Here is a 24166-nt window from a genome sequence, read left to right on the forward strand (position 1 = left end):
TTCTCCTGCTGCACCCCGGGTTGCTCTCTGTCGGCCACGCGCTTCTCCTCGCCCCCTCTATGTTGCACTTGCCTGTGTTCCTCTCCTCTTTTCTCCCCCCTAAGACACAGTGAGCTCCTGTCCTTGCCCCCTCTTTTTTTCACAAATTAAACGACAGGTGAGCAGCTTCAAGTGATTTTGGTCTGCGTGGGGGTCGTGGGGAGGGTAAAGGTTGTTTCAATTCCAGATGTTAACTGAAGAAATGTGGGGAACTTCAGGCTTTGTTGGCACGGCCGCCCTCGAAATACTCTTTTACGGAGCGTGACTGCCACCTGGTGGCTACAATTATTAGAGCAGGCTGCGAATAATGTATTGGCATCCTCGCTCTATTTATCAATCGGGTAAATAGGTTATATATACGGATTGCCTGGATGAACAGATAAACAAAATTTCAGCATGATTACAAGTGGCCGAAAGGCAGCAATGCTCGACCTGCTCTCTGCATTTGGTGACTTGTTAACCTGTGATAAAGTCACTAGCGGTATTTGAAATAGATGCCCCCTTCCCCCAACCCGCCCGGACCCGTTATATCTTATTCTTTACTCCCTTTTAACGATTTTCAGAAAACCCAAAAAACTTAGGGGCATATTATCAAGAATGGCATTAAAATAAAGCGGCACGAAAATGCCGCTAAAGCGGCGATAATGGGCTTGATAATACGCCCTTGTGAATTCCCATAGAAGCCCAGGTTCACACCAGAACCTGGGCTTCTATGGGAATTCTCAAGGGCGTATTATCAAGCCCATTATCACCGCTTTAGCGGCAGTTTCCTGCCGCTAAAGCGGCGATAATTTTAACGACGCTCTTGATAATATGACCCCTAGATTGAGATAAGTAAACGTTTTGAAATGTTTGGGGCAGCGGTTCCAGAGTTAAAGCGGTTCTTCGCTTGGAGGTGAGCTTGTGACCTTTACAATGATATCAGATTAACCTTTATCAAAAACCTGCACGTACTGTCCGTTCTATAGTTTACAAATGGAATGGCTCTTCAGCTGGACATGAATTGGGAAGGGCGAATAATTCCACTCCGCCGGCGGAGTTCATGGGGTTTTGCAGACTCCGCATTCCACTTGGAACATGGACTTCCAGAAAAACTCTGCCTACTGCTGCGTGGCGAGGTTTTTTCTCACACAAGACTCGGGAACTCTAAGTTGGTGAGCGCGAGTGAAAATTTGCTTCCCGTAGCGCGATTATCAGGTGCTTAAACCCCGCCCAACGAGATTACTCAACTCAGGAGGTCATGGCAGGTCGCAGCCGTTCGTGTTGAGAAAGCTGCAGCTCGAGTGGAAAATATACTCAAGCGTCAGAAAGAAGCAGCGCCCTCTGGTGTGCCTCGTGATGTTGTTCACACTGATTATACAGCACGAAACAAGCTCCCGGTGCTAAAAATCAGACCCGACCAGCGCAGCGTGCCAAATTCCGCCCGCTTGCCGAACTCCGTGGAATCTCGCAAAGTTTTTAAGTATCTCCACGGAATTCCTCTAAGTGCAACTCTGCAAGTTCCGCCCACCCCTAGACATGACATCAGTAATGTGAATATTTTTTATACATGAGCTACACGAGGACCTCCTGCACAGTCAATTAGTCGCCTGGCCAGGACATCAGCTCCAACCTGATACACGTTAAATGCTTCTTGGCTTTGAAGATTTCCGGTCTCTACATTTTCTTTCCAGGCTCCAATAATGCTCTTCCCCGTCACAGCATGCTTTGAATGTCACATCTGGCCCTGCAAAGCATTATGGGATGAGATTAGCAGTGGGCAGTGAATATTATAGTATCCAATATCAAAATAATTCTACAAAGAGCTGCAGTTCAACTGGTGGTTACTAGATGTCCCTCACGAGTCAAATGCAAATGCTTGATGAAAGGGTTTCAATGGTTTTGCATTTGACTCTTAAGGGACATCTAGTAAGGACTACTTGAACTGCAGCTCTTTGTAGAATTATTTTGATATTGGATACTATAATATTCACTGCCCACTGCTAATCTCGTCCCATAATGCTTTGCAGTGCCTTTGGTTAGGATTGTTTTTTTGCCAATAACTGTGCTTGGGGTGGTCCTAGGAGGATGGGACCACCACCGAAGTTCAACAAGATGTGCTTTTTGTTTATGCTCTTTGTGTTCAAGGCATCTGCTCGGTCCTCCCCCTAGGTTAGGGGGGGGGGCAAAATCACCAGCTCTCTCATTGCCTGATAATTTCATTGATAAAGTTCACTTTTGTGGATTAGTTGATTAAACACAGTTTGTGTACTGTACTAAGTGCAATTAGGCCCAGGGTTAATTTACAGGTCTTGTCACTAGAGTGGGTAACTTCAGTTGTGCAGCTTGTGTTAAAACCATCGGAAGGTCACCAGTGATTTTACAGGTCTTGTCACTAGTGTGCGATGTTTCAACGCGGTCTGTTAGATCGCAGTTTTCACCATGCAAGTCGTTACATTGACTTGCGCTGGAAGGGTGCAGGACTTAGGAATAGTGTGAATTATTATTCCAACTCCAGTCTACATACAGTAGGGAAGGTATTGGAAACAGTAATTTACACTATTCCTTAGTCAACAGCGCCCTCCAGTGCAAGTCGGTGTAACGACTTGCGTAGTGAAAACCACAATGTAATAGTACCACGTTGAAATGGATGCGGGGTAAACGATGTCTCCCCTAGTGTGGGTAACTGTGGATAATCAGCTCATGGTAAAACTGTGGGGTATATTATCAAGGGGTTTATCTCCGCTTTTTTGGCTTTAAAAGCCAAGAAAGCAGAGATAAAATTATCTCCCTATTACCAAGCTGTCGCTAACACCAGTTAGTGACAGCTAATAGGAGATAGCGACCATCTTGGGCCCTGCTTTGCATGTCAGTGATATTTATCACTAATGACATGCAAAGTGGGCGTGCCAAGATGTTAGCGACTGGAAACAGTCGCTAACATCGCTATCTCCTATTACCAACTTTTGGAGATATTCGCGCTAAGCGCGAATATCTCCAAAAGCTAACACCTGCCCTGAGCAGTTCTTCACCATGTTATCCAATGGGAGGTGGATAACATGGCTAAGAGCATTTGCTCGATAATGCATGAATATCGCTGACTTTTCAGCGATATTCATGCATTGCGGCCGTTTTTTATCGCATTTGCGATAAACCTTGCTAATAGCAAGGTTTATCTGCGATAAAAATCGCCGATGTGCGGCGATAATTTTTGTCTCTAAACAAGTTAGAGACAAAAATTATCGCTAGTTTTTGGTAATATGCCCCTGTCTGCTGATCACGAGTAATTTACAGGTCTTGTCACACGTGTTGGTTCACTATTAGGATGCAGCTCATATCTCCTTCTCTAAAGTTCATGGAGGTCATGAATGACGCAGCACTGTGGAAATAGGGACAATGGGGCATATTCACAACGAAGTGGCGTTAGCCTCCTTGGCTTAACTCCACGCTCCACCACTTAAGAAACGCAAGGCTGCACCATATTTACAACAATATGGTGCTGCCCTGTGTTTCCAGGGGAAGATTGTTTATGTGCAGGAAGGTCTCCCTTCCTTAAGATAAACAATATTTAAATGGTGTTTTGAAACTTCTATGTCTGCTGCTCAATGCAGCACACATAGAAGTTACAAAATGTCATTCTGTTTCAAATATTGTTTATGTGCAGTAAGGGACACCTTCCTGCACATAAACAAACAATTGGCTTTTGCTGTTTCCATGTGTGCTGCACAATGCAGCACACATGGAAACAGCAACCGCGAGGAGAAACAAAGCATTTCTCTTTATTTTGCTTGTTTAAGAAAAGGTTTTCCGTGGTCTTAATTTTGGCGCTGCTCCTATTTACACCAATCTTGTAAATCGAGGGCAGCGTCAAAATCAATGGTTGTTGCGGTGGATCGCCCACCAGAACACCTATTGTCCTCCCCTTTCATGCTAAGTACAGCGTGAAAGGGTGCCTTATTTAAAGGCAGCGTTAAGCCACGTTTAGTGGATTAACGCTGCCTTGTAAATAAGGTGAAGCACATATCGCAACAGGAACGTCACTAAAAGTGACGTTCTTGTGGCGACAGGGGCTTGTAAATATGCACCAATGTGTCCTTTATTGCGGCACTGCTGAACATCACCATTGTAGAAATATAACACATATGTGTATTACTGAGGCATGTTGTGCACAGGCCTGCACACTGTTGATGTGGGGATATTAGGGATAGTAAATCTAGGGTATATTTATAAAGAAATGTCAGAGCATGGAGCTTTGCCAAATTCGGCAGCGCCACGCTCCGACATTTCCAAAACTCAGGGATGCACCGTATTTATAACAATATGGCACACCCCTGTGTTTTCTATAGCGCTGGTGCTAAAATTAGCTGCCTAGCGCCAATGCAGACACACTTGCGTCAGGGTGTCTGCGCTGTGGGAGTGATTGTTTATGTTCAGGAAGGTGATTTACTTCTTCTATGTGTGCTGCATGGAAAACGACCTTTACAACGCAGTCAAAACACTGCAATACATTTGCATCGTTGTTTTTACACCGCAAGTTGTTACAATGACTTGCGCTGGAGGGCGCTCTAGACTAAGGAATAGTGTGATTTACTATTCCAACACCTTCCCTACTGTTACGTAGGCCGGAGTTGGAATAGTAAATCATACTATTCCTAAGTTCAGCGCCCTCCAGCGCAAGTCGTGGTAACGACTTGCATTGTAAAAACAGCGATGTAATGTACCGTGATCTATATGATCGCATTGTATCATCATACATTCGTTTAGAAGTATCAAATCGGCATTATTTAATGATTGTTTTCGTGCAGATATGTGCACCTTCCTGCACATAAACAAACATTCATGGCTTTTTGCTGTTTCTATGGGTACTGCAGAATGCAACACACATTAAAAAAAGCAATATCGAGCAGAAATAAAAAGTATTTCTCCTTGCTTTGCCATTCTAGCGCCTGCTCTTGGATGGCATTAGTTTTTGGCACAGATCTTTGTGAATTGGAGAAGCATCAAAAATCAATGGGTGTTGTGGTGAAACGCCCACAGCAACACTCATTGCACGTGCCTTTTATGCAGATAGCTGCGTGAAAGGTTAGCATATTTACAGAGCAGTGTTAAGCCCAAAAAAATGGCTGAACACCTCTTTGTAAATATGGTGCAGGCCACAACGCCACCGGAGCATCCATAAAGTTGACGCTATAGTGGCGCTAATGGCTTGTACATATGCCCCCTAGTTTTCAGACATTGGCCACTCTAAACCGTATTAGCGTGGAGGGGATACTGTGGTGTCACTTGGGGCCATTATCTAGTGAAAAACATTGGTAAAATCAGCAGCAGTGCTGCTTTAAAACAATGTGCAGGCTCTGTTCTGTTATGTGCTTTTATGTGATACCTTGGGCATATTTACAAGGAAATGGCGGAGTGTGGAGCTGCGGCAAAATTTGCAGCGCTGCATTCTGTCATTTCCAAAATGCAGGAATGCACCATTTGAAACATCAATACGGCGCACCCCTGTGTTTTCCCCCTGCACTGGCATTAACATAGCTGCGTAGAGCCAATGCAGACACCCTTGCACCATAGTACAAGGGTGCCTGCATTCCAGGGAATTATTGTTTTTGTGAAGGAAGGTGTCCCTTCCTGCACATAAACAATCATTAATGGCATTTTGCTCTTTCTATGTGTGTTGCCCCTCCAGTGGCACAGCACTTGCATGGTTCTCGCCTTCTATTGGCACAGCACTGGCACAGATCTAGCCTCCAGTGGGACAGCACTGGCACATATCTTGTCTCCAGTGGCACATCACGGGCATGGATCTCGCCCCGAGTGGCACATCACTGGCATGGGTCTCATCCCCAGTGGCACAGAACTGGCACGGGTCTCATCCCCAGTGGCACAGCACTGGCATGGGTCTCATCCCCAGTGGCACAGCACTGGCATGGGTCTCATCCCCAGTGGCACATCACTGGCATGGATCTTGTCTCCAGTGGCACATCACTGGCATGGATTTCGCCCCGAGTGGCACATCACTGGCACGGGTCTCATCCCCAGTGGCACAGCACTGGCACGGGTCTCATCCCCAGTGGCACATCACTGGCATGGATCTTGTCTACAGTGGCACATCACTGGCATGGATCTCGCCCCGAGTGCCACATCACTGGCACGGGTCTCATCCCCAGTGGCACAGCACTGGCACGGGTCTCATCCCCAGTGGCACATCACTGGCACGGGTCTCACCCAGAGTGGCACATCATTGGCACGGGTCTCATCCCCAGTGGCATAGCACTGGCATGGATCTCACCACCAGTGGCACTGCAGCGGGTGCCATTAGAAGCTTGAGGAGTGGCGAAGGCTGCTGGTGTTTGGGGCCATGACCAGTTTAGGGCCCCCCTGTCCTATCTTGCACTTTGACCTATGACTACCTTGCTACATCACTGAGCCAGTATATATCTCTAACATTAAACATAAAAGTCTGGTCTTCCCTCGAGCTGAAATCCATAGTTCATGGGAGGTTTGCAGTGAAATGTGGAAATACCATTCAGAGGTCCAAGGGTGGGCAAAGGTAGCGTAAACACTTCGAGAGATGTTGCATCATGCCGTCTTACCTCTGGATGGAGTAAGGTGGTACCGGGGGTCCCCGCGTCACCATGTCCACTCTGGGGAGTGCACACCCTGCTTGTAAATGGCTCTGCCCCATTCTGTGGCCACTGGAAGGCTGTGCCCTCTGGTTCACCAGTGCCCAGCCCATGGCGGTGTCTTTTCTAAGGGTGATACCATCTGACCTGGTTGTGCATTGCCTGTTAAGGGCTTCTAACCTTTTCCAAACCAATCTCTTCCTCACAGAAAATGATGAAGGACAACAACCTGGTGCGGCACCTGGACGCCTGCGAGACCATGGGCAACGCCACGGCCATCTGCTCCGACAAGACTGGCACACTCACGACCAATCGCATGACGGTGGTGCAGTCCTACATTGGAGACACGCTCTACAAGGAGGTGCCGGACCCCAGCAGCCTACCCTCGAAGATCCTGGACACGCTCATCCACGCCATCTCCATCAACAGTGCCTACACCAGCAAGATACTAGTGAGTGCCAGGACTGTGCCAACATGGCCCACTCTCTGCCTGATCTGATCCTGTAAGTTACTAGTGAGTGCCAGGACTGTCCAGGATTGTTCCACTCACTGTCTGATCGTATCCTGTAAGTTACTAGTGAGTGCCATGACTGTCCAGGATTGTTCCACTATCTGCCTGATCTTATCTGTAAGTTTCTAGTGAGTGCCAAGACAGTCCAGGATTTATCCACTCTCTGCCTGATCTGATCCTGTAAGTTACTAGTGAGTGCCAAGACTGTCCAGGATTGTCCCACTCTTTGCCTGATCTGATCCTGTAAGTTACTAGTTAGTGGCAAGACAGTCCAGGATTGTTCTACTATCTGCCTGATCTTATCCTGTAAGTTACTAGTGAGTGCCAAGACAGTCCAGGATTGTTCCACTATCTGCCTGATCTGATCCTGTAAGTTACTAGTGAGTGCCATAACTGTCCAGGATTGTCCCACTCTCTGCCTGATCTGATCCTGTAAGTTACTAGTGAGTGCCAAGACAGTCCAGGATTGTTCCACTATCTGTCTGATCTTATCCTGTACGTTACTAGTGAGTGCCACGACAGTCCATGATTGTTCCACTATCTGTCTGATCTGATACTGTAAGTTACTAGTGAGTGCCAAGACAGTCCAGGATTGTTCCACTATCTGCCTGATCTGATCCTGTAAGTTAGTAGTGAGTGCCAAGACAGTCCAGGATTGTTTCACTATCTGCCTGATCTGATCCTGTAAATTACTAGTGAGCGCCAAGACAGTCCAGGATTGTGCCACTATCTGCCTGATCTGATCCTGTAAGTTACTAGTGAGTGCCAAGAGGGCCCACGATTGTTCCACTATCTGCCTGATCTGACCCTGTAAGTTACTAGTGAGTGCCAAGACAGTCCAGGATTGTTTCCCTCTCTGCCTGATCTTATCCTGTAAGTTACTAGTGAGTGACAAGACAGTCCAGGATTGTTCCACTATCTGCCTGATCTGATCCTGTAAGTTACTAGTGAGTGCCAAGACAGTCCAGGATTGTTCCACTCTCTGTCTGATCTTATCCTGTAAGTTACTAGTGAGTGCCAAGACAGTCCAGGATTGTTCCACTCTCTGCCTGATCTTATCCTGTAAGTTACTAGTGAGTGCCACGACAGTCCAGGATTGTTCCACTCTTTGTCTGATCTGATCCTGTAAGTTACTAGTGAGTGCCAAGACAGTCCAGGATTGTTCTACTCTCTGTCTGATCTTATCCTGTAAGTTACTAGTGAGTGCCAAGACAGTCCAGGATTGTTCCACTATCTGCCTGATCATATCCTGTAAGTTACTAATGAGTGCCAAGACAGTCCAGGATTGTTCCACTATCTGCCTGATCATATCCTGTAAGTTACTAGTGAGTGCCATGACTGTCCAGGATTGTTCCACTCTCTGCCTGATCTGATCCTGTAAGTTACTAGTGAGTGCCAAGAGGGTCCAGGATTGTTCCACTATCTGCCTGATCTGACCCTGTAAGTTACTAGTGAGCGCCAAGAGGGCCCAGGATTGTTCCACTATCTGCCTGACCTGATCCTGTAAGTTACTAGTGAGTGCCAAGACAGTCCAGGATTGTTCCACTCTCTGCCTGATCTGATCCTGTAAGTTACTAGTGAGTGTCATGACTGTCCAGGATTGTTCCACTCTCTGCCTGATCTGATCCTGTAAGTTACTAGTGAGTGCCAAGACAGTCCAGGATTGTTCCACTACCTGCCTGATCTTATCCTGTAAGTTACTAGTGATTGCCAAGACAGTCCAGGATTGTTCCACTCTCTGCCTGATCTTATCCTGTAAGTTACTAGTGAGTGCCAAGACAGTCCAGGATTGTTCCACTCTCTGTCTGATCTGATCCTGTAAGTTACTAGTGAGTGCCAAGACAGTCCAGGATTGTTCCACTCTCTGTCTGATCTTATCCTGTAAGTTACTAGTGAGTGCCAAGACAGTCCAGGATTGTTCCACTATCTGCCTGATCATATCCTGTAAGTTACTAGTGAGTGCCAAGACAGTCCAGGATTGTTCCACTCTCTGTCTGATCTTATCCTGTAAGTTACTAGTGAGTGCCAAGACAGTCCAGGATTGTTCCACTCTCTGTCTGATCTTATCCTGTAAGTTACTAGTGAGTGCCAAGACAGTCCAGGATTGTTCCACTATCTGCCTGATCATATCCTGTAAGTTACTAGTGAGTGCCAAGACAGTCCAGGATTGTTCCACTCTCTGCCTGATCTGATCCTGTAAGTTACTAGTGAGTGCCATGACTGTCCAGGATTGTTCCACTCTCTGCCTTATCTGTTCCTGTAAGTTACTAGTGAGTGCCAAGACAGTCCAGGATTGTTCCACTCTCTGTCTGATCTTATCCTGTAAGTTACTAGTGAGTGCGAAGACAGTCCAGGATTGTTCCACTCTGTGCCTGATCTGATCCTGTAAGTTACTAGTGAGTGCCAAGACAGTCCAGGATTGTTCCACTCTCTGCCTGATCTGATCCTGTAAGTTACTAGTGAGTGGCAAGACAGTCCAGGATTGTTCCACTCTCTGCCTGATCTGATCCTGTAAGTTACTAGTGAGTGCCAAGACAGTCCAGGATTGTTCCACTATCTGCCTGATCTGATCCTGTAAGTTACTAGTGAGTGCCAAGACAGTCCAGGATTGTTCCCCTATCTGCCTGATCTGATCCTGTAAGTTACTATTGAGTGCCAAGACAGTCCAGGATTGTTCCCCTATCTGCCTGATCTGATCCTGTAAGTTACTAGTGAGTGCCAAGACAGTCCAGGATTGTTCCACTCTCTGCCTGATCTTATCCTGTAAGTTACTAGTGAGTGCCAAATCAGTCCAGGATTGTTCCACTCTCTGCCTGATCATATCCTGTAAGTTACTAGTGAGTGCCAAATCAGTCCAGGATTGTTCCACTCTCTGCCTGATCATATCCTGTAAGTTACTAGTGAGTGCCAAGACAGTCCAGGATTGTTCCACTCTCTGCCTGATCTTATCCTGTAAGTTACTAGTGAGTGCCAAATCAGTCCAGGATTGTTCCACTCTCTGCCTGATCATATCCTGTAAGTTACTAGTGAGAGCCATGACTGTCCAGGATTTTTTCACTATCAGCCTGATCTGATCCTGTAAGTTACTAGTGAGCGCCAAGACAGTCCAGGATTGTTCCACTATCTGCCTGATCATATCCTGTAAGTTACTAGTGAGTGCCACGACAGTCCATGATTGTTCCACTATCTGTCTGATCTGATCCTGTAAGTTACTAGTGAGTGCCAAGACAGTCCAGGATTGTTCCACTATCTGCCTGATCATATCCTGTAAGTTACTAATGAGTGCCAAGACAGTCCAGGATTGTTCCACTATCTGCCTGATCATATCCTGTAAGTTACTAGTGAGTGCCATGACTGTCCAGGATTGTTCCACTCTCTGCCTGATCTGATCCTGTAAGTTACTAGTGAGTGCCAAGAGGGTCCAGGATTGTTCCACTATCTGCCTGATCTGACCCTGTAAGTTACTAGTGAGCGCCAAGAGGGCCCAGGATTGTTCCACTATCTGCCTGACCTGATCCTGTAAGTTACTAGTGAGTGCCAAGACAGTCCAGGATTGTTCCACTCTCTGCCTGATCTGATCCTGTAAGTTACTAGTGAGTGTCATGACTGTCCAGGATTGTTCCACTCTCTGCCTGATCTGATCCTGTAAGTTACTAGTGAGTGCCAAGACAGTCCAGGATTGTTCCACTACCTGCCTGATCTTATCCTGTAAGTTACTAGTGATTGCCAAGACAGTCCAGGATTGTTCCACTCTCTGCCTGATCTTATCCTGTAAGTTACTAGTGAGTGCCAAGACAGTCCAGGATTGTTCCACTCTCTGTCTGATCTGATCCTGTAAGTTACTAGTGAGTGCCAAGACAGTCCAGGATTGTTCCACTCTCTGTCTGATCTTATCCTGTAAGTTACTAGTGAGTGCCAAGACAGTCCAGGATTGTTCCACTATCTGCCTGATCATATCCTGTAAGTTACTAGTGAGTGCCAAGACAGTCCAGGATTGTTCCACTCTCTGTCTGATCTTATCCTGTAAGTTACTAGTGAGTGCCAAGACAGTCCAGGATTGTTCCACTCTCTGTCTGATCTTATCCTGTAAGTTACTAGTGAGTGCCAAGACAGTCCAGGATTGTTCCACTATCTGCCTGATCATATCCTGTAAGTTACTAGTGAGTGCCAAGACAGTCCAGGATTGTTCCACTCTCTGCCTGATCTGATCCTGTAAGTTACTAGTGAGTGCCATGACTGTCCAGGATTGTTCCACTCTCTGCCTTATCTGTTCCTGTAAGTTACTAGTGAGTGCCAAGACAGTCCAGGATTGTTCCACTCTCTGTCTGATCTTATCCTGTAAGTTACTAGTGAGTGCGAAGACAGTCCAGGATTGTTCCACTCTGTGCCTGATCTGATCCTGTAAGTTACTAGTGAGTGCCAAGACAGTCCAGGATTGTTCCACTCTCTGCCTGATCTGATCCTGTAAGTTACTAGTGAGTGGCAAGACAGTCCAGGATTGTTCCACTCTCTGCCTGATCTGATCCTGTAAGTTACTAGTGAGTGCCAAGACAGTCCAGGATTGTTCCACTATCTGCCTGATCTGATCCTGTAAGTTACTAGTGAGTGCCAAGACAGTCCAGGATTGTTCCCCTATCTGCCTGATCTGATCCTGTAAGTTACTATTGAGTGCCAAGACAGTCCAGGATTGTTCCCCTATCTGCCTGATCTGATCCTGTAAGTTACTAGTGAGTGCCAAGACAGTCCAGGATTGTTCCACTCTCTGCCTGATCTTATCCTGTAAGTTACTAGTGAGTGCCAAATCAGTCCAGGATTGTTCCACTCTCTGCCTGATCATATCCTGTAAGTTACTAGTGAGTGCCAAATCAGTCCAGGATTGTTCCACTCTCTGCCTGATCATATCCTGTAAGTTACTAGTGAGTGCCAAGACAGTCCAGGATTGTTCCACTCTCTGCCTGATCTTATCCTGTAAGTTACTAGTGAGTGCCAAATCAGTCCAGGATTGTTCCACTCTCTGCCTGATCATATCCTGTAAGTTACTAGTGAGAGCCATGACTGTCCAGGATTTTTTCACTATCAGCCTGATCTGATCCTGTAAGTTACTAGTGAGCGCCAAGACAGTCCAGGATTGTTCCACTATCTGCCTGATCATATCCTGTAAGTTACTAGTGAGTGCCAGGACTGTGCCAAATGGCCCACTCTCTGCCTGATCTGATCCTGTAAGTTACTAGTGAGTGCCAAGATAGTCCAGGAAAGTTCTAGTCTCTGGTGACCTGACCAAACCCTGCAGGATACTAGTGAGTGTGCAAGCTATCTCAGGATGTGCCACTCTCCTGGCGTTCCTCCATGATATTAGTGAGTGTCTGCACTATCTCAAAATGTTCTACATTGTCCCCTACATTATCCAGTAAGATAGTATTGCACTCCTGTTCTATCTGAGAAGTTTCCACAGTCTACCTTTCCATACCGTATAAGATACTAGTGATTGCCTGTTCTATCTCAGACTGTTTCACACTCTCTACCTTACCTTACCCTGTGAGATACTAGTGATTGCCTGTTCTATCTCAGAATGATCCGCACTCTCTACCTTATTTTGCCCTGTGAGATACTAGTGAGTGCCAGCGCTGTCTCAGAAAGTTTCACTGTCTAACCGACTATATCCATCAAGACACTAGTGAGTGCCTGTCCTACGTCACAATGTTCCATTCTTGACATTACCTTATCCTGCCACATCCTAGCGAGTGCCTAGACTATTCAGAAATGTTTTACTCACGGCCCAACCTGACTCTGTAAGATACTAGTGAGTGTACGAGGTATCTCTGAATGTGCCACTTCTATGCCTGATGCTGCCAACAAGATACTAGTGAGTGTCTTTGTTATCTCAAAATGGTCTACACTGTGCCATACCTTATCCTGTAAGATAGCACTGAGTGCCTGTTCTATCTCTGAATGTCCCACACTCTACCTTACCTCACCCTGTGAGATACTAGTGAGTGTCTGTGCTGTCTCAGAATGTTCCACACTCTCTACCTTACCTCACCCTGTGAGATATTAGTGAGTGACCGCACTGTCTCAGAATATTCCACTATCTACCTGCCTTAATCAAACAAGATATTAGTGAGTGCCTGTCCTAATTTCACAATGTTCCACTCTTGACCTTCCTGTATCCTGTAAGATGCTAGGTTCCTACGTGTACCTGAATCCGTTGAGGATCTGCTAAACTTCTGGAATGGGCCGGACTGTCCCATCTTTTTTGACAACCTTGCCCTAAAGAAGAGTGAGGGTGTGTAGGTCCAGTATGTGTAGGTAACACTTTGAGTTGCCCCATATCTTTCCTACACAATGTAAACATGTTTAAAGACTTAGGGATCACCAAACCCCCAATGATTAGCTCTCCAGGGTCATTCAACAAATAGTTACTACATGGGCACCCCTGCCCTAAAGGCTTCTGATGTCTCTGGTGGGGCAGAGTGAGATGGCACCAAAAGGAAGGTGGTGGTGCTACTAAACTGTGTGTAATGCGGACAGTAAGTCAGTAATGGCCCCGCCTCAGTCCTCAGCCTATATTGTCTCTTTACCTGGACACTGGGGGACACATGCCTGAACACATTTTCTGATAAGACACACTGGGCCCGATTCACAGAATGAACTTAAGACTCAATCCTAAACTTGCTACTATTTTGGCATTCACAGAATGCACTTACTACTTTTGGTATTCACAGAAGTTAGAATTTTGTCTTAAGTTTGTCTTAAGACAGACTTAAGACAAACTTAAGACAGATTTAAGACAGACTTAAGTTAGGATTTTGTCTTAAGTCTGTCTTAAGTCTGTCTTAAGTTTGTCTTAAGTCTGTCTTAAGTTTGTCTTAAGTCTGTCTTAAGTCTGTCTTAAGTTTGTCTTAAGTCTGTCTTAAGTCTGTCTTAAGTTTGTCTTAAGTTTGTCTTAAGTCTGTCTTAAGTCTGTCTTAAGTTTGTCTTAAGTCTGTCTTAAGTCTGTCTTAAGTCTGTCTTAAGTTTGTCTTAAGTCTGTCTTAAGTCTGTCTTAAGTCTGTCTTAAGTTTGTCTTAAGTCTGTCTTAAGTTTGTCTTAAGTCTGTCTTAAGTCTGTCTTAAGTTTGTCTTAAGTCTGTCTTAAGTCTGTCTTAAGTCTGTCTTAAGTCTGTCTTAAGTTTGTCTTAAGTCTGTCTTAAGTTTGTCTTAAGTCTGTCTTAAGTCTGTCTTAAGTTTGTCTTAAGTCTGTCTTAAGTCTGTCTTAAGTCTGTCTTAAGTTTGTCTTAAGTCTGTCTTAAGTCTGTCTTAAGTTTGTCTTAAGTCTGTCTTAAGTCTGTCTTAAGTCTGTCTTAAGTCTGTCTTAAGTTTGTCTTAAGTTTGTCTTAAGTTTGTCTTAAGTCTGTCTTAAGTCTGTCTTAAGTTTGTCTTAAGTCTGTCTTAAGTCTGTCTTAAGTCTGTCTTAAGTTTGTCTTAAGTCTGTCTTAAGTCTGTCTTAAGTCTGTCTTAAGTTTGTCTTAAGTCTGTCTTAAGTTTGTCTTAAGTCTGTCTTAAGTCTGTCTTAAGTTTGTCTTAAGTCTGTCTTAAGTCTGTCTTAAGTCTGTCTTAAGTCTGTCTTAAGTTTGTCTTAAGTCTGTCTTAAGTCTGTCTTAAGTCTGTCTTAAGTTTGTCTTAAGTCTGTCTTAAGTTTGTCTTAAGTCTGTCTTAAGTCTGTCTTAAGTTTGTCTTAAGTCTGTCTTAAGTCTGTCTTAAGTCTGTCTTAAGTTTGTCTTAAGTCTGTCTTAAGTCTGTCTTAAGTTTGTCTTAAGTCTGTCTTAAGTCTGTCTTAAGTTTGTCTTAAGTCTGTCTTAAGTCTGTCTTAAGTCTGTCTTAAGTTTGTCTTAAGTCTGTCTTAAGTTTGTCTTAAGTCTGTCTTAAGTCTGTCTTAAGTTTGTCTTAAGTCTGTCTTAAGTCTGTCTTAAGTTTGTCTTAAGTTTGTCTTAAGTCTGTCTTAAGTCTGTCTTAAGTTTGTCTTAAGTTTGTCTTAAGTCTGTCTTAAGTCTGTCTTAAGTCAAACTTAAGACAAAATCCTAACTTCTGTGAATACCAAAAGTAGTAAGTGCATTCTGTGAATACCAAAATAGTAGTAAGTTTAGGATTGAGTCTTAAGTTCATTCTGTGAATCGGGCCCAGAATGGGCAAAACCCTTTAAAGCATCTGGCCCTGGGTCTTTTAAACCCATCTCCGGAGAGCTCTGACCAGCATCATGAGACCCCCTAGACATGCTAAGGTCTGACCCTCCGCCATCTTTCCTCCGCAGCCTCCAGAGAAGGAAGGGGGGCTTCCGCGGCAGGTCGGCAATAAGACGGAGTGCTCGCTCCTGGGCTTCGTCCTGGACCTGAAGCGGGACTTCCAGCTGGTGCGAGACCAGATCCCGGAGGAGAAGCTCTACAAGGTCTACACCTTCAACTCCGTGCGGAAGTCCATGAGCACCATCATCTGCCTGCCCGACGGGGGCTTCCGGCTCTACAGCAAGGGCGCCTCCGAGATCCTGCTGAAGAAGTGAGTCTGGGGGTCACCCCTTGTTACTGTTGGGTGTATGGGGGGGTTATCCCAGATAGCAGCACGGATTGTGAATAACAAGAGCGTAAGTCTGTCCTCTCCATCTCTAGTTCTAAAAGGATCTAGATGCACAGTTTGGAACCTTGGAGCAGCTGCGGCGACTAGTCCTTGTAGTTCGTAGTCGATGCTCACCAGCAACTCATCGTGAAATAAGCGCACTCCGGGGCATATTACCAACAAATAGCGATATTTATCGCTAAGTAGGGTTAGCGGCAATATTTTTATCACCGGGCATCACCGGTTTTTATCGCTGAGATAAATTGCTATTAGCAAGGTTTATCTCTAAAGCGATAAAAATCAGACGAAATGCGTGAGTATCGCTGAGAATACAGCGATATTCACGCATTAGCGACGAAATGCTCTTAGCCATGTTATCCACCTCCCATTGGATAACATGGCTAAGAACTGGTCTGAGCAGGCGTTAGTTTTTGGCGATAGCGGGACTATTTCCATCGCTACGCCTGCCTTGTTAATAGGCGATAGCGACATTAGCGACTGCTTGCAGGTTGGTACGCCCACTTTACATGTCATTAGCGAAAAATATTGCTGACATGCAAAGCGGGACCCTAACCGCTCGCTATCGCCTAAAAGCTGTCGCTAACATCAGTTAGCGACAGCTTGCTAATAGAGCGATAGAATTATCGCCGCTTAGCGGCCGAAAACGGACGCTAAAGCGGCGATAATTGCCTATCGCCACCCTTGGTAATATGCCCCCCATTCCTTGGTGAAGCGTAAAGGGCCACTTTATTAGGACAGGTTAATGCAGGATTATTGTTAACTTCAACCACTTCCCCAACCACCCATCCTCAAAATGCGGCCTTCTTGTCCAGTTCCAAAGTCGCACGCCGACTTCCCTTCCCCTGGGCTCCCCTCACCCCTCCCCCGGAGAGGTGGATACACCTGCGTCTGCCGCTCCACCCCCCAAACGACCGCCACCCAAGAAAACCCAGACGAGCATTTTCCTGCCCCTAGCACAGCACCACTAGACCAGTTCAACCACAGACTCCCCTGCACCAAATCTTCTCGTTCCAGAGCTTCCCACCATGTCATGCATTTCCATCAGGTAATAAGCGTTACCAACCTTAGAAAGATGAACCCCAACATCATAAAACTGCATTTGATCCTGTTTTTAATGCCACCATGTGATGTCACCTTGATGTCCATTTCTGCGTGAAAACCCTCATCGCCCTGTTGAGCTTCCTCCTGGCCTCATCAATGGCAGCCTGCTGAACTGCCCCCTCCAGTGTCTGTTGGGGACAAATTCAGACCCTAGGCAGCTCCCTGCAAAATGATTCTTAATCAGCCTCAAGTCCTCCTTCATGTGCTGCAAAAGTGTCAGGCCGGACAACTTGACCAACTCATTTCCCCTTTTGGGGCACCAGGCTCGCTAGGAAAGGTAAGAGGTTCCCCATCTCATCCCACCCTTGCCCACCCAGATCACCTCATGCCAATTTCTGGGTAGTCCAAGGCTCCTGCCATAAAGCTGCTGATCTGCATATTTCGCAACCCATTGCACGAAGGAATGTTCTGCCATCCACGTCGCCACTTTATATATCCTTGGACCGCTCACATACCCTATGGTGGAAAACAAGAAATTTATCAAGTCCCCCCCCACCAAATCCTGTTCACCCTCGTTCACCATCCAACTCCCTCATTAAAGCACGTAGCGTTTGCAGCACCGAGACCTCCTGCGCCCAATCTGCTAAATACGACCCCAGTCCCACTCAAAATGTACCTCAGCTGTGGCGGCACCAATCCGAAAGGAAAGCGTCCCAGACCTGGCGATATCCAACTCTACCTTCCACAGGTCAATGCGCAAAACCACCAGCAGATGGAAAGCAGTAACTCTCCGACCCCCTTCATGACAAAAGACGTTCCTCTGCCGCTGCCCAGGCCACAACAAGCATTGGCACCAACCACCCACTGGGCATGGGTCCAAGCTACCCCCATTCTCAAAGCCACACCCACCTACCCCTACCGAACCGCTTCCCTACCGCCCCCAAGATGAAGGAATCGAGAGGCTGACCCTGCACCTTCCCCTGCTCCATTCACGATGCAACCCGTGGAGACTGGCTCTGCCTGATGTTCACCCCGGGCCCCTTCATTCAGTGCACATCTGCAAAGATACAGTGCACGGTCTGGGAATACAATCGAAGCTGCTCGTCGAAAGTTAAGTGCTCGCTGCTGACATCAATAATACACACAGGTCGGAGTTAGAATGGAGTGAGGCAGGCACAGCCCGGCATTCTCCCAAGGTCGGTAAACTGAGTACCATTAAAATGGAAAATGGCACCACCAGTTGTGTAGCGTTTGGAGACGTCAGATGTGCTGCCCGAAGCAATATATTTATATATACAGGTTACTGTTATCACATGTATCCTTGGAGGCCTGACTCCACCCGTCATGAACTCACTTTTAATGACAACATTCCCTACTTGCACTTCCCAATCCTTTTTTAAATCAGACACATTTTTTTTACAGAGTTTTACATAGCACAAACTTGCCCCTAATCGGGTATCAGAGCGCTTTACATAGCTCCAGTTGCGTTACATGAGGACACATTCATTTTTGTTAGGCACGGGGGAGATTAAGTGATTTGCCCAGAATCACAGGATGTTCAGCGTCATTGCCGAGACTCACCCAGTTCCCCAGATTCGAGGTCGACCGCTCCAGCCGTTAGGACCAACACGTCTCCCCAATACTGATGTGCATTATGGCACACTCACAGAGGTGTGCCACCTTCAAATGTGCATCTAATAGAGAGGGACATCACCTACAGAGTTATATCTCCTACAGAGGTATACCTACTTCCAAGGGACATCTTCTACCAAGGAATATACCACAGATGTTTATCTCCTACAGATGTTTATCTCCTACAGAGGTACATTTTCTAACGTAGCACTTGTCCTGCATGAGCATACCTGCTACAGTGCTATGCCTCCTGCAGGGGTACATTCCCTAAAGAGGTCGTCTCCGGAAGCAGGCACTGAGAAGTAAAAGCAGCCCAGGGTTTGCCCAGCACCCTACAGAATGGGATGGGGGTAGGGACTGCCATGCCAGGGTCTGAAACCAGTGGTAGAATGAAAGCTGGCTCTGTGAAACTGCAGGTGCAGGGGTGATCCAGGCGGTTGCACACATGTGTTATTGTGTGCATACATGTGTTATTGTGTGCACACGTGGTATTTATATGTTAAGAAGATAGCTGGAAGGCAGCAGTGCGCTGTAGAGGGTCAAAGACAGGCATACAGTCAACGAGTAAGAGGAGAGTGCTGTGGAGCACTGTGGATACAGGAGCAGTCTGGTGGAGTGCTGTGGAAGCAGTGTGGATACAGGAGCAGTCTGGTGGAGTGCTCTGGGAGCAGTGTGGATACAAGAACAGTCTGGTGGAGTGCTGTGGGAGCAGTGTGGATACGGGAGCAGTCTGGTGGAGTGCTGTGGGACCACTGTGGACACAGGAACAGTCTGGTGGAGTGCTGTGGGAGCAGTGTGGATACAGGAGAAGTCTGGTGGAGTGATGTGGGAGCAGTGTGGATACAGGAGCAGTCTGGGGGAGTGCTGTGGGAGCAGTGTGGATACAGGAGCAGTCTGGTGGAGTGCTGTGGGAGCAGTGTGGATAGAGGAGAAGTCTGGCGGAGTGCTGTGGGGGGAGTGTGGATACATGAGAAGTCTGGTGGAGTGCTGTGGGAGCAGTGTGGATACGGGAGCAGTCTGGTGGAGTGCTCTGGGAGCAGTGTGGATACAGGAGAAGTCTGGTGGAGTGCTGTGGGACCACTGTGGACACAGGAACAGTCTGGTGGAGTGCTGTGGGAGCAGTGTGGATACAGGAGCAGTCTGGTGGAGGGCTGTGGGAGCAGTGTGGATAGAGGAGAAGTCTGGCGGAGTGCTGTGGGAGGAGTGTGGATACATGAGAAGTCTGGTGGAGTGCTGTGGGAGCAGTGTGGATACAGGAGCAGTCTGGTGGAGTGCTGTGGGAGCAGTGTGAATACAGGAGCAGTCTGGTGGAGTGCTGTGGGAGCAGTGTGGATACAGGAGCAGTCTGGTAGAGTGTCTGGGAGCAGTGTGGATACAGGAGAAGTCTGGTGGAGTGCTGTGGGAGCAGTGTGGATACAGGAGCAGTCTGGTGGAGTGCTGTGGGAGCAGTGTGGATACAGGAGAAGTCTGGTGGAGTGCTGTGGGAGCAGTGTGGATACAGGAGAAGTCTGGTGGAGTACTGTGGAAGCGATGGGGATACAGGAACATTCTGGTGGAGTGCTGTGGGAGCAGTGTGTATACAGGAGCAGTCTGGTAGAGTGTCTGGGAGCAATGTGGATACAGGAGAAGTCTGGTGGAGTGCTGTGGGAGCAGTGTGGATACAGGAGCAGTCTGGTGGAGTGCTGTGGGAGCAGTGTGGATACAGGAGAAGTCTGGTGGAGTGCTGTGGGAGCAGTGTGGATACAGGAGCAGTCTGGTAGAGTGCTCTGGGAGCAGTGTGGATACAGGAGAAGTCTGGTGGAGTACTGTGGAAGCGATGGGGATACAGGAATATTCTGGTGGAGTGCTGTGGAGCAGTGTGGATACAGGAGCAGTCTGGTAGAGTGTCTGGGAGCAATGTGGATACAGGAGAAGTCTGGTGGAGTGCTGTGGGAGCAGTGTGGATACAGGAGCAGTCTGGTGGAGTGCTGTGGGAGCAGTGTGGATACAGGAGAAGTCTGGTGGAGTGCTGTGGGAGTAGTGTGGATACAGGAGCAGTCTGGTAGAGTGCTCTGGGAGCAGTGTGGATACAGGAGAAGTCTGGTGGAGTACTGTGGAAGCGATGTGGATACAGGAACATTCTGGTGGAGTGCTGTGGGAGCAGTGTGGATACAGGAGCAGTCTGGTAGAGTGTCTGGGAGCAGTGTGGATACAGGAGAAGTCTGGTGGAGTGCTGTGGGAGCAGTGTGGATACAGAAGCAGTCTGGTGGAGTGATGTGGGAGCAGTGTGGATACAGGAGAAGTCTGGTGGAGTGCTGTGGGAGTAGTGTGGATACAGGAGCAGTCTGGTAGAGTGCTGTGGGAGCAGTGTGGATACAGGAGCAGTCTGGTAGAGTGCTCTGGGAGCAGTGTGGATACAGGAGAAGTCTGGTGGAGTGCTGTGGGAGCAGTGTGGATACAGGAGAAGTCTGGTGGAGTGCTGTGGGAGCAGTGTGGATACAGGAGCAGTCTGGTAGAGTGCTCTGGGAGCAGTGTGGATAAAGGAGAAGTCTGGTGGAGTGCTGTGGGAGTAGTGTGGATACAGGAGAAGTCTGGTGGAGTGCTGTGGGAGCAGTGTGGATACAGGAGAAGTCTGGTGGAGTGCTGTGGGAGCAGTGTGGATACAGGAGCAGTCTGGTAGAGTGCTCTGGGAGCAGTGTGGATACAGGAGACGTCTGGTGGAGTGCTGTGGGAGCAGTGTGGATACAGGAGAAGTCTGGTGGAGTGCTGTGGGAGCAGTGTGGATACAGGAGAAGTCTGGTGGAGTGCTGTGGGAGCAGTGTGGATACAGGAGCAGTCTGGTGGAGTGCTGTGGGAGCACTGTGGACACAGGAGAAGTCTGGTGGAGTGCTCTGGGAGCAGTGTGGATACAGGAACAGTCTGGTGGAGTGCTCGAGGAGCAGTGTGGATACAGCAGAAGTCTGGTGGAGTGCTGTGGAGCACTGTGGATACAGGAGCAGTCTGGTGGAGTGCTGTGGGAGCACTGTGGATACAGGAGCAGTCTGGTGGAGTGCTGTGGGAGCAGTGTGGATACGGGAGCAGTCTGGTGGAGTGCTGTGGGACCACTGTGGACACAGGAACAGTCTGGTGGAGTGCTGTGGGAGCAGTGTGGATACAGGAGAAGTCTGGTGGAGTGCTGTGGGAGCAGTCTGGATACAGGAGCAGTCTGGTGGAGTGCTGTGGGAGCAGTGTGGATACAGGAGCAGTCTGGGGGAGTGCTGTGGGAGCAGTGTGGATACAGGAGCAGTCTGGTGGAGTGCTGTGGGAGCAGTGTGGATAGAGGAGAAGTCTGGCGGAGTGCTGTGGGGGGAGTGTGGATACATGAGAAGTCTGGTGGAGTGCTGGGGGAGCAGTGTGGATACGGGAGCAGTCTGGTGGAGTGCTCTGGGAGCAGTGTGGATACAGGAGAAGTCTGGTGGAGTGCTGTGGGACCACTGTGGACACAGGAACAGTCTGGTGGAATGCTGTGGGAGCAGTGTGGATACAGGAGCAGTCTGGTGGAGTGCTGTGGGAGCAGTGTGGATAGAGGAGAAGTCTGGCGGAGTGCTGTGGGAGGAGTGTGGATACATGAGAAGTCTGGTGGAGTGCTGTGGGAGCAGTGTGGATACAGGAGCAGTCTGGAGGAGTGCTGTGGGAGCAGTGTGGATACAGGAACAGCCTGGTGGAGTGCAGTGGGAGCAGTGGGGATACAGGAGCAGTCTGGAGGAGTGCTGTGGGAGCAGTGTGGATACAGGAACAGTCTGGTGGAGTGCTGTGGGAGCAGTGTGGATACAGGAGCAGTCTGGTGGAGTGCTGTGGGAGGAGTGTGGATACAGGAGAAGTCTGGTGGAGTGCTGTGGGAGCAGTGTGGATACAGGAGCAGTCTGGAGGAGTGCTGTGGGAGCAGTGTGGATACAGGAACAGCCTGATGGAGTGCTGTGGGAGCAGTATGGATACAGGAGCAGTCTGGAGGAGTGCTGTGGGAGCAGTGTGGATACAGGAACAGTCTGGTGGAGTGCTGTGGGAGCAGTGTGGATACAGGAGCAGTCTGGTGGAGTGCTGTGGGAGCAGTGTGCATAGAGGAGAAGTCTGGTGGAGTGCTGTGGGAGGAGTGTGGATACAGGAGAAGTCTGGTGGAGTGCTGTGGGAGCAGTGTGGATACAGGAGCAGTCTGGAGGAGTGCTGTGGGAGCAGTGTGGATACAGGAACATTCTGGTGGAGTGCTGTGGGAGCAGTGTGGATACAGGAGCAGTCTGGTGGAGTGCTGTGGGAGGAGTGTAGATACAGGAGAAGTCTGGTGGAGTGCTGTGGGAGCAGTGTGGATACAAGAACGGTCTGGTGGAGTGCTGTGGGAGCAGTGTGGATACAGGAACAGTCTGGTGGAGTGCTGTGGAAGCAGTGTGGATACAGGAGCAGTCTGGTGGAGTGCTGTGGGAGCAGTGTGGATACAGGAGCAGTCTGGTGGAGTGCTGTGGGAACAGTGTGGATACAGGAGCAGTCTGGTGGAGTGCTGTGGAAGCAGTGTGGATACAGGAGCAGTCTGGTGGAGTGCTGTGGGAGCAGTGTGGATACAGGAACAGTCTGGTGGAGTGCTGTGGGAACAGTGTGGATACAGGAGCAGTCTGGCGGAGTGCTGTGGGAGCAGTGTGGATACAGGAGCAGTCTGGTGGAGTACTGTGGGAGCAGTGTGGATACCGGAGCAGTCTGGTGGAGTGCTGTGGGAGCAGTGTGGATACGGGAGCAGTCTGGTGGAGTGCCCTGGGAGCAGTGTGGATACAGGAGCAGTCTGGTGGAGTGCTCTGGGAGCAGTGTGGATACAGGAGCAGTCTGGTGGAGTGCTGTGGGAGGAGTGTGAATACAGTTACAGTCTGGTGGAGTGCTGTGGAAGCACTGTGGATACAGGAACCGTCTGGTGGAGTGCTGTGGGAGCAGTGGGGATACAGGAGCAGTCTGGTGGAGTGCTCTGGGAGCAGTGTGGATACAGGAGCAGTCTGGTGGAGTGCTGTGGGAGCACTGTGGACACAGGAGAAGTCTGGTGGAGTGCTGTGGGAGCACCATGGATACAGGAGCAGTCTGGTGGAGTGCTCTGGGAGCAGTGTGGATACAGGAGCAGTCTGGTTAAGTGCTCTGGGAGCGGTGTGGATACAGGAGAAGTCGGGTGGAGTGCTGTGGGAGCAGTGTGGATACAGGAGCAGTCTGGTGGAGTGCTCTGGGAGCAGTGTGGATACAGGAGACGTCTGGTGGAGTGCTGTGGGAGCAGTGTGAATACAGGAGACGTCTGGTGGAGTGCTGTGGGAGCAGTGTGGTTACAGGAGAAGTCTGGTGGAGTGCTGTGGGAGCAGTGTGGATACAGGAGAAGTCTGGTGGAGTGCTGTGGAGCAGTGTGGATACAGGAGCAGTCTGGTGGAGTGCTGTGGGAGCAGTGTGGATACAGGAGCAGTCTGGTGGAGTGTTCTGGGAGCAGTGTGGATACAGGAGCAGTCTGGTGGAGTGCTGTGGGAGCAGTGTGGATACAGCAGAAGTCTGGTGGAGTGCTGTGGGAGCAGTGTGGATACAGGAGAAGTCTGGTGGAGTGATCTGGGAGCAGTGTGGATACAGGAGCAGTCTGGCGGAGTGCTCTGGGAGCAGTGTGGATACAGGAGAAGTCTGGTGGAGTGCTGTGGGAGCAGTGTGGATACAGGAGCAGTCTGGTGGAGTGCTGTGGGAGCAGTGTGGATACAGGAGACGTCTGGTGGAGT

The 24166-nt window shown here is 48.5% G+C and overlaps 1 protein-coding gene across 1 annotated transcript in view; it reads left to right on the plus strand.

Moving 5' to 3' along the window:
• Positions 1-24166, plus strand: part of ATP2B3 (ATPase plasma membrane Ca2+ transporting 3) — a 633319-nt gene that overhangs the window by 481368 nt on the left and 127785 nt on the right. Inside the window, exons 11-12 of the mRNA XM_078664571.1 lie at positions 6850-7092; positions 15439-15680. Coding sequence (XP_078520697.1) covers positions 6850-7092; positions 15439-15680 — 485 coding nt within the window. The remainder of the gene's footprint in view (positions 1-6849; positions 7093-15438; positions 15681-24166) is intronic.

This window comes from Lissotriton helveticus, chromosome 10, assembly GCF_964261635.1.
Source record: "Lissotriton helveticus chromosome 10, aLisHel1.1, whole genome shotgun sequence".
Taxonomy (NCBI): domain Eukaryota; kingdom Metazoa; phylum Chordata; class Amphibia; order Caudata; family Salamandridae; genus Lissotriton; species Lissotriton helveticus.